At 37.4% G+C, this 15,466-nt stretch overlaps 2 protein-coding genes across 2 annotated transcripts in view; one reads left to right on the top strand and one right to left on the bottom strand.

Annotated features, from left to right (window-relative positions):
• LOC121954727 (E3 ubiquitin-protein ligase NEURL1-like) overlaps positions 1-2,674 on the bottom strand; it is a 43,834-nt gene extending 41,160 nt beyond the window's left edge. Inside the window, exon 1 of the mRNA XM_042502409.2 lies at positions 2,308-2,674. Coding sequence (XP_042358343.1) covers positions 2,308-2,341 — 34 coding nt within the window. The 5' untranslated portion in view covers positions 2,342-2,674. The remainder of the gene's footprint in view (positions 1-2,307) is intronic.
• The window catches only part of sorcs3b (sortilin related VPS10 domain containing receptor 3b), a 189,883-nt gene that overhangs the window by 46,343 nt on the left and 128,074 nt on the right, over positions 1-15,466 (top strand). Inside the window, exon 4 of the mRNA XM_088086090.1 lies at positions 11,061-11,146. Coding sequence (XP_087942216.1) covers positions 11,061-11,146 — 86 coding nt within the window. The remainder of the gene's footprint in view (positions 1-11,060; positions 11,147-15,466) is intronic.

The raw sequence follows: 15,466 nt of genomic DNA, 5'->3' as shown, positions 1-15,466 counted from the left end.
AAACAAAAAAACAATCAAGCAATCTTAAAAAGCCATTTTTTTTACTGATTGAAATGGCACCATATATTTATCTATATGAAATATGCCAATAAATGATTAAGATCTAATCTTTAATCTAAAGCCTGTTTTTGTAATCTCTTTGTTGTTTTCCCAGCAGTCTCTGGGTGCTGCTAGACACAGTATTAAAGACTTTCCAGATAAAAAAAAATTATTTTCATTTTAGATTAAGCTGTTTATTATTTTCTCGTTTTAATGGACAGCTTGTTTGGTCAAAAAAACACAATTTTCCAAAGCCTAAAGTGACATATTAAAATGCATTGTTTTAGTTGACCAAATGTCCAGGACCCAAAATTTTCCATTTTATTTTATCATAGAGTGCAGTTGTTGTGTATTGAATCATGAGTTGCTGCTTGTTTAAGAAACAAAGCTTTATGGCATTTCTTATGTTAGTTGAAATCTCAGTGCTGAGATAATCATTTAAAATGGTTAAAAATGGTTTAACCTCTGTGCTGACGTCACAGTGTGATACCTAAACTTCAGTAAAACGATCATAGGGAGCACTGAAAGATTCATGAAGCTGCACAGGGACCCTGCAACATGACAGGGATTACATATGCAGGGCCCAGACTGAGTTCCTGTCAGAGGGCCAAGGATTTCTGGTGTCCCTGCCTGCACCTTCGTTTTTATTTCTCACCGATAGCCCCTGACGATGAAATTGAAAAAATGACTGTATAGATTGGCAAGTGTCCATCTGTCCATCTGGGGGATGAAACTATTATTTTCATTATAGATGGGATAGCTGATATAGATTTAGAGCTGCCCATCCCAGTCTCCCAAAGCCCAAGGTGACATTTATGTAATGCTTGTTTTGTTCAACCTAGAGCTGCGAGGATTAGTTGATTAATCAATGACAAAATGAATCACCAATTTATAGTCGATTGATGGTTTTAGTCATTTTTGCACACACAAATATCAAACATTTGCTGGCTCAGTTTTCTTCAATATGAAAATGTGCTGATTGTATTGTAATTTATGAAAGTGAATAAAGGGTCTTTTGGTTTGGGACTATTGGTTGGACAAAAGAGGCTAATTTAAAATGTCGCTTTGAACTCTAGGAAATTGTGATGAGCATTTTTAACAGTTGTATCACATTTTGACTAAGTGATGAAGGAATAAAATAAGGCAAAGCACTGCAACACTCCAAATCACGAATATAGAATATATCATTATAATAAAAGTATGACCACAGTTCTTTAAAAAAAAAGTACTATTATGTAAGATTATTTAATTTACAATATCATAAACCTCATAAACCACAGAAAAGCAGAAAATCTTGACATTTAAGGAGCTGGAACCAAAAAACAATTTGCATTTTTGCTTAAAAAAAAAAAGATGTACGTTTTAATCAAAACAATTGCAGAGTAATTTTCTGGCTATCAACTACTCCGTTGATTGAATTATTGCTGCAGCTCTACAACTAACAAATCAATAACTCCTCCTTTCATACGTACATTAGTTTAAAGTATGAAAACTAAGTTTTTGAAAACAGCAATAATGACCCAAACACACTTAACGTCAATGTTTTTGTTTAAAAGTTATTTACATTTAAATTGCATTATAGTAATTAACTTTAATTACACATGTGTGGGTGTATTACTGCCTTAAAGCAAGTGAAAACAACTATACATTATGATTGTAAACAACTAACAAACAGTTCAGGAAAAAAAACCCTAAATTTTATCTTGTTGGTTAGAAAGCTTCTGCAGGAAATATTTATGTTAATTGAAATGTGAAAATGGGTAAATAAAAAGGCTCAATGCACCTGTTTGAGACATAACCAGTTGATCACCACATGAGTGGAAAGATACAGAAGTTGTAACTCTGTTTGCCAAACATGCTGGCATTCAGCCTGTGGGTGTTTTAGCTTCAAACAAATAACAAGCCAGGTGGGAAAAGTTACGCACCAACTTCAGTTTATCCTGTTTGATTTACTAGCATTGTAAGCAGACTTTGAGAAGAAGCAGACAGAATTTTATTTTAGATGTTTTAAAAATTGAAATGTTGATTTCCTGTTCATATTTCCTCTTATTCAGAGCCAGTCGTGACTTACAGAAGGTGGTCAAACTTGGCTACTTTCACTTCTCATTTATTTTAAGCAACCAGGACGCCTACAATTTTCATGCACTCAGGCTCCAGGCTGCACAACAAGCACGCTTCCAACTCCATTACGTCGTCTCCTATCATAACAATAACCACTACATTCATTAATTAGAAATAATCAATATCGTTGCTGCCAGATGTGCTCACCGTAGAAGGTATTCCTGGTGATCTGACCTCCCATGGCTGGATGCAAGGTGCGTTCACCTCCTCTCCAACTACCGGCTCGATCCACAAGATTCACATTCAGCTGCGCGTCCTCATCGGCGACATTACACGGACACGAAGTCGTTCAGACGCAAAAAAAAGTCCCGATTCAGCGGCAGGTTGTGTCTGTGTAAAGCCTCATCGACATGAAGCAGCAGGCGGCAGATCAGCGCTCAGCGGCTGCCTCTGGTCCGTGCACAGATCACGCTGAAATTAACATAAAAGGTGGTAATGTAGGTGGGGCTTCCCGGACTATTAACGCTGTAGATACCAAAGAGGGGACAGCAAGAGTCTCTACAAGCAATACATCACCATTATATGACTGTTGACTCTTAGAGGACACTTGTGTCTCTTACAGAACCCGTATTTTAATCTAATATTGAAGTCTCTGATTAATGCTCTCATTTTGTTATATAACGTCCTCACTTCCCCCAATGCTTCATAATGAGGTTGTTTGTTGTTTCAACACTTGTTGAGAGGACAAACCTGTTCCCACCTACTTCAGTGTCTTTTTCAAAATACAGGCTGGTTGTCTAATTTTACACTGGAATGAAGAAACTCAAATATTCCTAGAAATTCTCAGTCACGCAACAGATGGGAAAATAAAAGTGAGGGGAGGAAAATATCATAAATGTGTAGATTTGTTTTAGGCAGAAACTCACTGAAAGTCTTCAAGGACCCATCTGGAAACTGACCAGTAACGCAGAGATGTCACACTGTTTTTATTCCAACCACTGAAGGTTTAAGGCTTAGTTGGTTTATGTTAATCTAAAGCCAGTATCTTTACACAACACAGCACAGTGGCGTTTTAAGATTTGCTTGGCAGCTTGTTGGAAGATAAATGCTGAGAAATTCTGACTTCTTGTCTTGTGGGGTGGTGGAGTTTCCACGATGACCAGACGGAAAAACGACTGGCTTCAACTGAAGCAGAGACATTGGGCCTGAACAGCAATGCTGTGTGGTAAATTAACGTCTGTTTTAATTTCATAAAGGTTGATAAATGTTGTTAATAGCACATCTGCCAAAAATTGATATGTTTGAAAATCAGGGGTTCTCAAATTTTTGATGACAAATTGCCAATTTATGGAGCCAGCATGCGATTGAGGGCTGCACAGGAAAAGTGCAGGCATAAAACAAAAAACAAATTCCAAGACCTGTCATTTATTTATCGAAGATTTCAGAGATCCAACTAAATCTACCTTGCACATAAGGCTGATCACTTTTTGTTCCCCTGAGGTTTGTACAAAGTATGAGTATTTTTTTGTTTAAATTTTTGTTTAGTTTTGTGCGAAGAATAATAACAAATGCATACACCATATGGCGGATGATTTTAAATTAAGTTATGAAAAAAAACAGAAATAAATATGATGAAAATAGGAAATATTACAAATAATAGAGAAAAAAATCTCACCCAGTTAATAATAGTAATATGACTGTCACTTATAAATGTGCTGTGTGTACACATACATTATATAGAATATGTATGCACACATTCACATATCCATATAAAGCAGAAACAGATACATCAATACGTGTATGCACATATCAACCCCCCCAACTCCCCCATGTAAAAGAAAAACAAAACAAAACATGGAAACAAATTAGTATAGTGTATCAAAGAATAATTTAGAGTTGATCAATTTTTTTCTTGAAAGCTATTTTTGTCTTTAACCATTTAGCAAATGTCCGTGGTGGAGTTTCCATTGCACTTCCACATTTAACTGCTGAGTTGTCCACAGAAAGTTTCAAATTTAGCTACCTAACAGATCCATCCAGCAAAGGCAACGATTACTAGCCAATCAAACAGAGGCAAGTAGGTGGATCATTACTTCCGCAAATTTGCATGGCACAGCGGTTCTCTGTTTTTTACGTGGCCGGTTGATTTTTTTGTTTCTCTGAGCGTGGCTTTGTGGCCCTGTCACAGATAAAAACTACGTAGAACTGTATAAAAAAACAAGCACAATCTGTCAAAAAATGATTACAATAAATCATTGTGGCAGAGGCAATGTAAAGCAGCAGAGCAACCTTTGTTTTTTTCATTTCACATTGAAAGAAATCAATCAAATCAAAGGATCCTGTAGTTAAAACAATCCATGTAATTAAGTCAGCGCAGTTAAGTTAGCTTTTCACATAGAGTGAAGCTGACAGTGAACAAACGATACAAAAACAGAAGCTGATTTTCAAAGTCAAGGATGTTTTCTTTGGAGGACGAGTCCTAAAGAGGTTAGGAAAGACTGATTTCCTAGCATTTGATGAACACAAATTGGAACAGGCTACTGAATGCTAAGGTGTGTGTCATTGGACCCCGTCTTCAATTCCAGCGAATTGTGTGCAAAGTATTGTGGGTACTTCATGCTCGTGAGTATAGACACATGCATCCTTGAACGTTTTCTAAAGAATAAGAAGTAGAGTTAGAAGGATCCTTGACATTGTAACAGTCTTTTTGCGGGATTCGATGACATTGCCTTCTTAAAATTCAGCCATTTAAGGATGCTTCCTTGACTTTGAGAAGCACTAAGAGTCTCTGTAGCTGGTAAAAAACCCTCTCTACCTCACCTGCATGACGTATCGTGTTTATGTCCCATGAATTTTTGTTGTAACGCAGTAGCCAAGTAGTGTATTAAAAGTAGGCATTTGATAGAGAGTTGAAATGGACCACAAATGATTTAATGCATTTCATGTCACATTCAGAGGTCGTGCAAATGGGCCACCATTAGCTCACTGGCCGCACTTTAAGAAACTATGCTTTACATTCTATACAACATCTGATAGAGTTTATACCCCTAAATCAATCGAGGTTGGTGCAATAAACTGTCATGGAGTTGTAACATGAGTTGTAATCTTCCATCAAATATATGTGCCTCTAAGACAGTGTTTTATGGAGTGACATGTTGAGTCTCTGGAGCTTCAAAGTTGGCGTGATGGCCCTGGTACCCAGCAGGCACCTCTCCGGATCTGCCTTGTCGCCTTAGCGTTTACATAACTTGTGTTGGCAGCCAGGCCTGTGAGACTCTGTATTGGTTCGGTAGCATGAGCTATATTCTCATGTTGTTTACACAAACTGATTGCGGTTTACTCGACTGTCTGCAAGCAATTTGCAACAAGGGTAAAGCCGTACGACTGGGGAGGGGGTTCATGCATGATTTTAAAAAGTGATTTTCTATAAAAAGTGATCAAGCAGATTTTATTTGTCTCAGGAAATTGAGATGAACTAAATATATCAAAGCAAACAGTGTGAACAGAACACTAAGGAATTTATGGCAAGGACCCTGTAGCTATCTCAGTCACACTTAATGGAGTTTGACATGCCACCTGATCACTGGGCTGTCAAATCTGTTGTCTGCTGTTCTGTAATAAAAGGAGATGTGTTGTTCTGTGAAATGATAAATTATGATGTCTTGTGTCCCACAGTAATATCAAAACAGCATGCCACTGATCAGGCGCTGAGGAATGTTGCCAAAAATCTAGCAGTTGTGAAATATCAATAACAAAACACAAAAAGTGAAATATTTTTGCCCAAATTTAGCTTTAATGCATACTCATAATGCTGCACACAGAAAAACCTTCAGCGCATTTCTGGCCATTTTGCATCTCTTTCCATCTCTTTTTGATCATTTTGCATCATTTTTATGTTGACTTTTGTATAAATGTGGTCATTAGGTGTCTCTTTATGGCCACTTTGCATCCCTTTCTAGTCATTTTGCTACTTTTCGTTGTCTCCTTAGTCATTTGCATTTTTTTTTTATCTTTTGCATTTCTTTTCAGTCATATTGAGCATTTTTTTGGCAGTTTTGCATCTCTTCATCTTCTTGTGGTTGTTTTGCTTTTTTTATGGTGGTTGTTTTGTGTCTCTTTATGGTCATTTTGCATCCCATTCTAGTCGTTTTGCCTTAAATTTGGTGTTTTGCATCTCTTATTTGTCGTTTTGAGGTTCTTTGTGCCAGTTTTGCATCTCCATGCCATCCTCTGGTTGTTTTGCATCTCGTTTTCGTAGGTTTTCATTTGTGGTCATTTTATATCTCTTTATGACAATTCTGCATCATTTTCTAGTCATTTTGCCTCTCTTTGTGATCTTTTGTGTCTCTTTTTAGTCATTTTGAGTGTCTTTGTGGCAGTTTTGCAACTCTTTGTGACATTTTAAATTGTTTTTTGTCTCATCACAACCATTTATGTCTCTGGGGCCGCTTTGCATCCCTCTCTAATCATTTTACATGCCTTTGTGATCTTTTCTGTCTCCCTGTAGTCTCTCAAAGTACCTTTATGGCCATTTTGCATCTTTTTTGCAGTTTGTTTTTTCGATATGTGGTCATTTGTGTTTCTTTGTGGCCATTTTGCATTGCTTTCTAGTCATTTTGCATCTCTTTATGGTCTTTTGCATTTCTTTGTTGTTGTTTTGAGTGTCTCTGTGGTAGTTTTTCATTGCTTTCCTCCTCTTTGTGGTCTTTTTGCATCTTCTTCATAATCATTTTACATTTCTCTGTCATTTTTGTGATTGATTTTACAACAAGAAATGCAAACAGTCAAGTCTACTGGCAGAAGCCAACAGGCCCCTTGACTCCTCAGGCCCCTAGGCTTGTGCCGATAGGCCCGTTCAGTAATCCATCCACACATGAAAAAAAATAGACTCATTTTGCTTCAATTCAAATACTTCAAATTCAAATTCATAGCAGTTTCAAAATATTATTATTACCTAGCTCTTTGTGTAATAGCCTTGAACCTTTCACTCAGGGTTGGATATGCACTGAAGGCCCTGACACAACAGACTGACACCTCCTCCCACAGTAGATTATTTGTAGATGGGCGCCTGGCAGGCAGCAGCTGCCTGGTGGGGTGTGCTGGCGTGGGGCCTCCGTGGACATTTTGGCAGCCTTGTTTGAAGCAGCCGCGTGCACCCTTTTTCTCTTCGGGTATGATCCATGTTGAACAAAAACACTATTCAGCTCAGAGTTTGGACCCTCGCCCTGCAGCCATATGCAAAACATTACAGAGCAACACAAGAGCATCATATGATCCTCGACGGGGGGCCGTCAGAAGAAAAGGAACCCCACCCGACAGGCACATATCAGAGGTGAAATCAAGCTGTCACATAGAATTTAAAAGTGACAGTGACATAAGGAAGACACCGGGGGAAAGTTTATTGATCATGAGATTGTCATCAGGCAAAGTGTAGCTCGAAGGGACTCAAAACATTCATCTAGAATTACCAGAATCCAGTTTATTTATTGGCAAAGTTTGCTTGCAGAAAGAATTTTGACTTCAGTTGTTTGAGGCTCTCAGTGTGTCCACGTGCAGAGCCGAATCGTGCAGACAAAGATATTCAGCTCTTATACAAAGTAAATAAGTAAACAAAAGTTCACTATAGTTCATCATCCCAGTTTTCTGCATTTCATTATTTCTTTACCTTCCTAGTTTGATAGACAGTTGTCCAGAGAATTCAGCTGTTTTTGGGCAAAGGGTTGTATATCTAAGAGCACAGCAGCATGATGAGCTTGGTTTGGATTTTATTTAGCCTGGCATTCAGCAGTGTGCAGTGATCCAGACACTGCGGAGCTGAAGGATCATCACTGATATTATGATGCATTTAAAGACCGAAGGGAATAAGAATTGACTTGCTGAGAAGTGCTGCATCCTATAACATAAAATAGTGTAACATTCAGTCATCCCTGAATTTTAGTCATCCCTGAATTAATCATTCAATAACTCTCTGTAGCATATATCCTGTGGTCCACAGCAGTGTGGCTGTGGCATCTTCTTGGGGTAATTGCTCTTGACATGTGACCAAGATGGATAAACACGCCCAGCAGCACAACTTGACACCGACTCTTGGGTCAGGACAAATGTTTTCCATGTAGGGTAACTGAGAGGCAGCACCACAGGGTAGATGTAGGTGGTGGCGTCAAAATATTTAGAGAGAATATATTTGATTGTTAACACTGTTTTCAGTGATACTATGGTTTACAGGGTAAGTTGTTGCAGAATTCATGGCCCATGTTATATGACTGGAGAGAAGAAATTATTTAGAATATAATTTTAGGAAAGGAAAACATTTTGAAGTTATTGTTCATCAATCTTTGGACTTGAAAGAGAAACGTTGGTATTTTTCAACATGGACCCTATTTTCTCATGTTTTTGTGTCTTATAATATTTGAAATTGGTCCAGTATTAAACGAGAGGGCTGCAGCCCAAAAGTGAATTGCAGTGTCATCCTTTAGGGCATTCGTGCACCATCATTTTATGTCCACCAAAAGTGCTTGAGAAAATTATGGAAAAGATCCCTACAGAGAAATAAAATATATTTCTTTACCTTTTTCTTGATCTGGTTTGTTTTTTTTTTTTTCTACAACAACTCAACTCGCAAGGTTTCAGAACAAGACTTGGTTAAACACATTAACAAACTGAGCAGAATAAGCAAAAAGTGAGAAAAAATGTTTTATTTCTTCCCCAACCGTAGAGGGCGTTCACTGATGGTGGGCCATGGCCATGAAGGATTAAACTGCAGCCTGTTTTATGGCTGCCTGCTGCATAACCTGTTCTGAACCAAATACTAATGTTTTGTCATACCTCTTTGGCATGTCATAACAATACACAGGGCACCTGTTAACGTCTATGTGATGCACAGCTGAAACTCATTTTGTTAATATTGTGAAACAGTTGCAGTTAGCTTAGGGCAACAAAACTACTTGGTAAGATTTAGAAAAAAAGATCCTGTTTTGGGTTAAAGAAAGGGTTCATTAAGCAACATAATGGACAACTGTATGTCAATTGTATGAGGTTGCATTAAAAAAACATTGACTTTTAGTTTCTCACCAGACACGAACTGTGATTTCATGGATGAGAGTCCAGTTTTGTTTGACCCATCCACCATTGCCGCTTTGCAGTGGGCTTGTGTACATATTATACTCGAGGTATCGTTCTGTGACTGCTGTTGACGCTCAGGGATGCTGCTTCCGTGATGTCAGTGCAAGCACATGGTGGGATTATGCTGCATGTGGTTATGTTCATGCAACAACAGCACATTGCAGTTAATGCTGGGATATCATCAAACACACAAGCGTAGGTTTTAGCAACAAAGACATGGAAGGTTAGGTTTAGGCAAAAGGGCACATGGTAAGGTGTAGAGAAAAAAAAAATCACATTTAGACGGGAGGGGAACATCGGACCTGCCCATGGAAGCCCGCGTTTTGTTGGATCCATCCACCGCCCCTCCCACCTGCCTTTGTGCTCTTTATGTTACGTTGTTACTGGCAGCGTTTCAACATTACGCCATCCAGCAGCATATCATGTAGATGCAATAGATTCCACACGGCTGCGTTCTCAACTAGCACCACCTGTCCGCTTGTCAAGCTGACACAGCAGGTGCCGTTCAGCCATCCAGCCATTCAGCGGTGTACTGTATAATAACTCCATCAACTTTTCTGTCTGTCCACATTTTCAACTGATGTCCAGCAACGTATCATGCAGGCGCAAAAGGTGGCTTTCGTTGTCAGGATCTTACGGTAAAAGCACTGTAAAAGCGGTAGTATTTAAAGACTTCATAGTGAGAGCAGGCTGTTTCCACCTGTGGTCCCTTTACCAAAGTGTTAAACAAGGCTTCCTAAATTACAACAAAGCAAAAGAACAAAGAAAGAGGGCGCACAGTTGAAAAGACCTCTTTAAGCGTAGAGTTTATTGCTCTTTATATTTTGTCATTTGCTCTCAGCATCAAGTATTGCTGTGGACGGGTTTATATTGGAGTTAGATGAAAACCTGGTGTGTCTCCTGAACACATTAAAAGGTGTTTGCATCAGCATGATAAAGCGGCAGTATTTGACACTTTTGCTCAGTATGGGCCAATTAAAAAAAATGTTATTCCCATCAGTCAGTTAGGCATAAAACATGGCAAAATACAATCCAGGATGAAATATACTGAAGGTTTCCTTTGATGTACACTATCAAAGGTAAAGCTTTAGTGCTGCCATATTCATTTGCGTTTGTCTCAGTAAGTAAAACAACTCAAGTCTGCTGCAGACATGACTTGGGCTTGACTGTTAGGAGCCCAAATTTCCTTTAAGACTCGACTCGACTCGCCGAGTCTTACTCGACTCGTAAGACTTGACTCGACATCTAAAACCATTTCAGTCTCTCATTTTTAACCAGAAAAAAACTACCTCTTGTGTTCATCACCATTTGCTTTACTATAAAAGAAAATCAAAATCTCATAATGATGTAAAACTGGGTTTTACATCATTTCAGATGAATGTATGTTGTGTATTGATAACCCAATAAGGATGCATGTGAAAAAAGGAAATGTGTCATTGTCTACTCACCGACATGTTAATCAAAATTCTGGTGACATTTGAATGACTGTTAGACGCACACTGATTCAGCCCCCACAGCTCCACATCAGCCTCGTCCCAGCCTGCTGAAGTTGAAGGAGACGTCCTTTCACAGCCACAACACAGCATAAAATATCCATCACATTTCTCACACTAGCTCATGCACCATAATAATCAGGTGTTTGTAGCCAAACAATTGCGCTGCGGGTCCAGTCATTATCCCGTCTATTTTCCTCAGTGAATACGCTTTGTTGTTAAAGGCACCAACAGTCACACCACACCACGTCACCAGAGCATCGTGAGTGAGGAAAATAATGAGGTATTCGGGGAAATTTGACTGACATTTTATGTTTGTTTTCTTTTCTTTTTCTATGTGAATAGATGCTTCCATTAACAGCAGCAGTTTGGGAGATGACAGCGACCGACTCGTATGGTATCATTCAAAACCTCAGTGGAGTTATTATGGGGTGAGTACAAAATGATAGATTCATCCTGAAAAAAGACAAAATGTTCCTATAGTTGACTTTGAACATGACAGTGTTTAAATATGTGTACACATACTCTGTACATATTACAGTTTCAATACTGTGCACATTGTAAAGTACAGTATGTGCTTGAATCAGTTGTTCCCAACTGCTCAAGTCACGGGGTGCTGATTTCTCCTTAGTCATTAGGTCTACACATAATAAATGAACACAAATCCAGTGTTATTTCACAAAATGTAAACAACAAATTGGCTTAATAAATGAAACATATTGCCAGAATAAACAGAAATGGCACTTCAAAATAAAAGCTCTGTGCTTGAAATTCACAGTACTTCATAATAAAGTGTGTTTTTTACAATCTTGATACATTTTCGAGTCACTTGCGGTCCATTCAGAATATACCCGCAATCCAGTTTTGGACCACGACCCACCAGTTAGAGAAGTTGAGAATAAAGGGTTTGAAGTGTGAAGGCTCTGTTTATCAGATCTAAACATTGTAAAACCTTGGTGTTTTGCCTTTTTGGGGTTAATATTTATAATTTTGATTTTTTTTATGTATTTATGTGAAACCGTGTAAATCGTGTAATTTTGATAATGGTAAGATATTATACAATGTCTAAAATTATACAATATACAATGTCAGATTCTGGCCTAAACTCCAACTAAATATTTACTCACTACATTTTGGCTTTGAAGCATTATACCTCTAGGAGACAGATTTTGTTTATAAGTAAACATCATGATAAGTTTACAATTATAGTGCTTTTTTGTGCAAGTATTGGAATTTCAATTTGTAGCTTTAGTCTTGCTTAACTGTTTGTTTGTTTACATAGTGCAGACGCTGTAAATACAAGCTTGTTACATGTCCTTTTTAATTTAGGCTATAACTGCCCATGTTTTCTTTTTCTATTTATATCTTATTCCAAAGTCAAAAGTACCACATTTTAAAATAGACTGTTTATATCTTTGGGTTTATAGAAGAAACAATAAAAAAGACACGCATATTCAAGTGCCCAAATATTTGGCAGAGTTGAGACAAATACATCTGTATACCAAATAGCTCCAATGAGACAGATTTTAATGCTGTGTAACATTTTGAATGGCTCTTGCTTTGACTGATGGTAAAAAAAATAAATCATGTATAAAAAGTGCAAAAAGTTACATTAACAAGATGCAATGCAACTGTATTTAGGCCACAAATCATGTATCCCATAGGCAGGTACCCTGCACCTATTATATATATATATATATATATATATATATATATATATATATATATATATATATATATATATATATATATATATATATATATATATATTTGTCTTTAATAATAATGACTTTATGAAGTACACAGAGAAAGGTCTATAGTATACTACATAAAAACAGACAATAATCTATGTACAAAAATACAATAGACAAACGTGTACAGCCTTTAAATCCTTTTATAGGATCTATCTGGTGTGCACATCTATTTGTTTCAAGTCTGCTGTTTAGAGAAGAAACAAATACAAAGAGAACTCTGTTACTGCATGAGGCACATTTGTTCCCTTAGAAAAGTACTGTAATAGTTGCTGACAGTGTTTCTGCAGAGTTAGTGTACATTTTTGGGACAGTGGCTGTTTGTCATCATGTGATGCCCTTATCAATAACCAGATATGATCGTTATGGAGCATTTATTGGAGCTTGTGAAAACAGCATCTGAAAGCGGGCCTTCCATCATTTTCATTACAATGGAGAGTTCAGATGATTACAATTGATCTTCCTCCAGAGGAAAAAAAATCCTCATTATTGTAAAACCAGGATCACTGTAGCCACGGTTCAAACGCCAGAGTGATTTTCATCACATACCCATTGTGCAACTCAGTGCAGTTTCCCATACAAATGTGAAAGAAACTAAGAACAATAGGGGTTTAATTTTCTTGTGGAACATAATGTATGCTGACCTAGAAATGTGTGCGTATTAAAATGGCACTAATAGCATACAGTGCTGAAGAACAGAGCGCTATCTAATTAGTCCTTCATTTTTCTAAGGATGTTTTTTTTCTTATATTGTGAGTTCACATCTTAGGATCACTGCAGTAGCTGTAGTTGAAATCAAGCACCATCCATTCTACAGATGTTCCCATCTGCTCAGTTTGTGGTTCATTTGATGCAACACAGCAAATCAAATGAATTCACTGCAGAATTGTTTTTTCTCTGTATCTTTGAAAAGCATCTGCATCTAGTCAGCTGAGGAGCAACTGAATAGATGCTAATAAAGCAAGGCCAGGAGTAGTCTTACAGCCCATTATTTCAGTTACTTACTATTGTTATTTTATTATGTAATGATGGAGAGTTGTCATTTTAAAGTACACGTTTTCTACTTAGCATTGAAACCCCAGAACATCTGAGCCCTGCTGTACTGTGAGGAAAATGCTGTACAGCTGTTTACAGTCTTTCTACCATTGTTAGCACTGTATTATAAACTGTTTAAAACTTCACCAATATAGAGCCTGTAAAGCATTGCTGGAGCGGAGTGTGACTGCAAACATGCTGGAATGTTAACTGAGGAAAAGAGTAAACCGACCGTGAATAAAGCAAGTTTATAATGAAATATGACATTTATAATCAATAAATATTTAAGGTGGTCCCTTCAGCTTCGCCCTAATGCATAATTAAAGCACTTTACATAAATTCATAATGATGTAATGACAATAGCGGACACAACACAAACATTGACTGTCTCTATTTGCTTATAAGCTTAACATATTGATCTTATACTGCTGCTCAGGGCGTGTTTTATTATAACAGGAACATATGGAGCGCTGGATAGCTTTCAACTGTTTGTCTAAGTGGAAGTTTCTGTTGAATTATGATGGTAGAGGTGAACTTTGGTCTAATCTTGTGACTTACATCCCTACGAGCATGAAATAATGGCATTTTGGATACATAGAATCATCAAATTTAACATCTTCATCATCTGGGGAGCAAAAATGTGCTTATATTTCCAGGAAATCTTTCTGTTATACCCTCTTAGAATATGATATGTTTTTTGTATTAGTGGACATTGTAGGCTGAAGGTGGTGCTAGAGGGAACTAGGTCAAAGTGTCATCATAATATTGGGATGGATCCTCTGGGGACAATGAATACTAATACTATCAATTGGGGGATTAGATTGATTTTGGCAAGAGACTCGGTTGGCAAAAAAGATATTTGACCCAAAGTCTGGCATTAAAGCTCACCAAATGTGAGATTTTGGAAAGCTCTTTTTGAACAGTCGATGACATTATACAACTGTGTGACATGCTGAGTTTTAGTCTCCATGATGAGTAAAATGACCTTTATGCAGAGGTGTAGTGCTATTTGTTTTAAGTACTGCAGTGCACCTATGACACGTGTGTGTGCATGTGCATGTGCATGGTTAACTTGTGGCTTGTTTGAAAGGTTATATAACCACTGCTCCTACAGTGAAAGTTCACATACATAAGTCAACTATAGCTATAAAATGAAATAATGTTTTACTGTCTTTTCATCAGTATAGACTGAGAAAAAACTATTAAATTCATCATGAAGCTCAAAGGCTAATGCCGCCAGCTACTGGCAGCTTTTAAGGTGGAATGAGTTGACATCATGAATCAATTACCTTAGTGATGAGTGGATCTTTAATCACTTAAAAAACATACATGAATTTCAACTTGGGATGATGCAAACTGCACATATCTTTTTCCACACTTAATGAAAAAAATTGTCAGAGCGTATACCTCTGCCTTTATGTGTAAAATCAGTACAGCCTTAAAAATGATCCACAAATTATGTGATTTTATTGATAACATTTTAATGACATAGTTTCATTAATTCAATTGAAAAGCATATATGCCAACAATTTGCCAGAAAATGCTTTTTTGTGCTGCAGATTGGTTCGCCACAAAGTTAAGCAAATGCATTAATACGTAGAATTAAATGTCAGTATAATTGTCAAATGTATTATTATAAAATGCACCTTTGTGACATTTGATTTTGCATCTCTCATAAAAATTCAATTTACTACGGTAATAGAAAAACTTTATCTTTCAAACCCAACCAAGTTGCTAAAATTACATGATAACGCCCCCATGAAGAAGACAGTTGATGGTTCGAATATCCGATTTGCTTCACGCTTGAAAACAAACCCTGAAGACCTGACAGATTGCAGTCAAGGTTGGTGACTATGAAGGTGCCAGGAGAGCTTCTAGTTGAGACCTGAAAGCCCTGTTTAATCTATCCCAGGATCTGATTGTGTTTATTGAATTTTTTCATATGTCACACGCCCCAAAGGCAAA

This window comes from Plectropomus leopardus, chromosome 13, assembly GCF_026936395.1.
Source record: "Plectropomus leopardus strain MGB_pleo_1.0 chromosome 13, ASM2693639v1, whole genome shotgun sequence".
Classification (NCBI taxonomy): domain Eukaryota; kingdom Metazoa; phylum Chordata; class Actinopteri; order Perciformes; family Serranidae; genus Plectropomus; species Plectropomus leopardus.
This window is presented reverse-complemented; position numbering and strand designations above follow the sequence as displayed.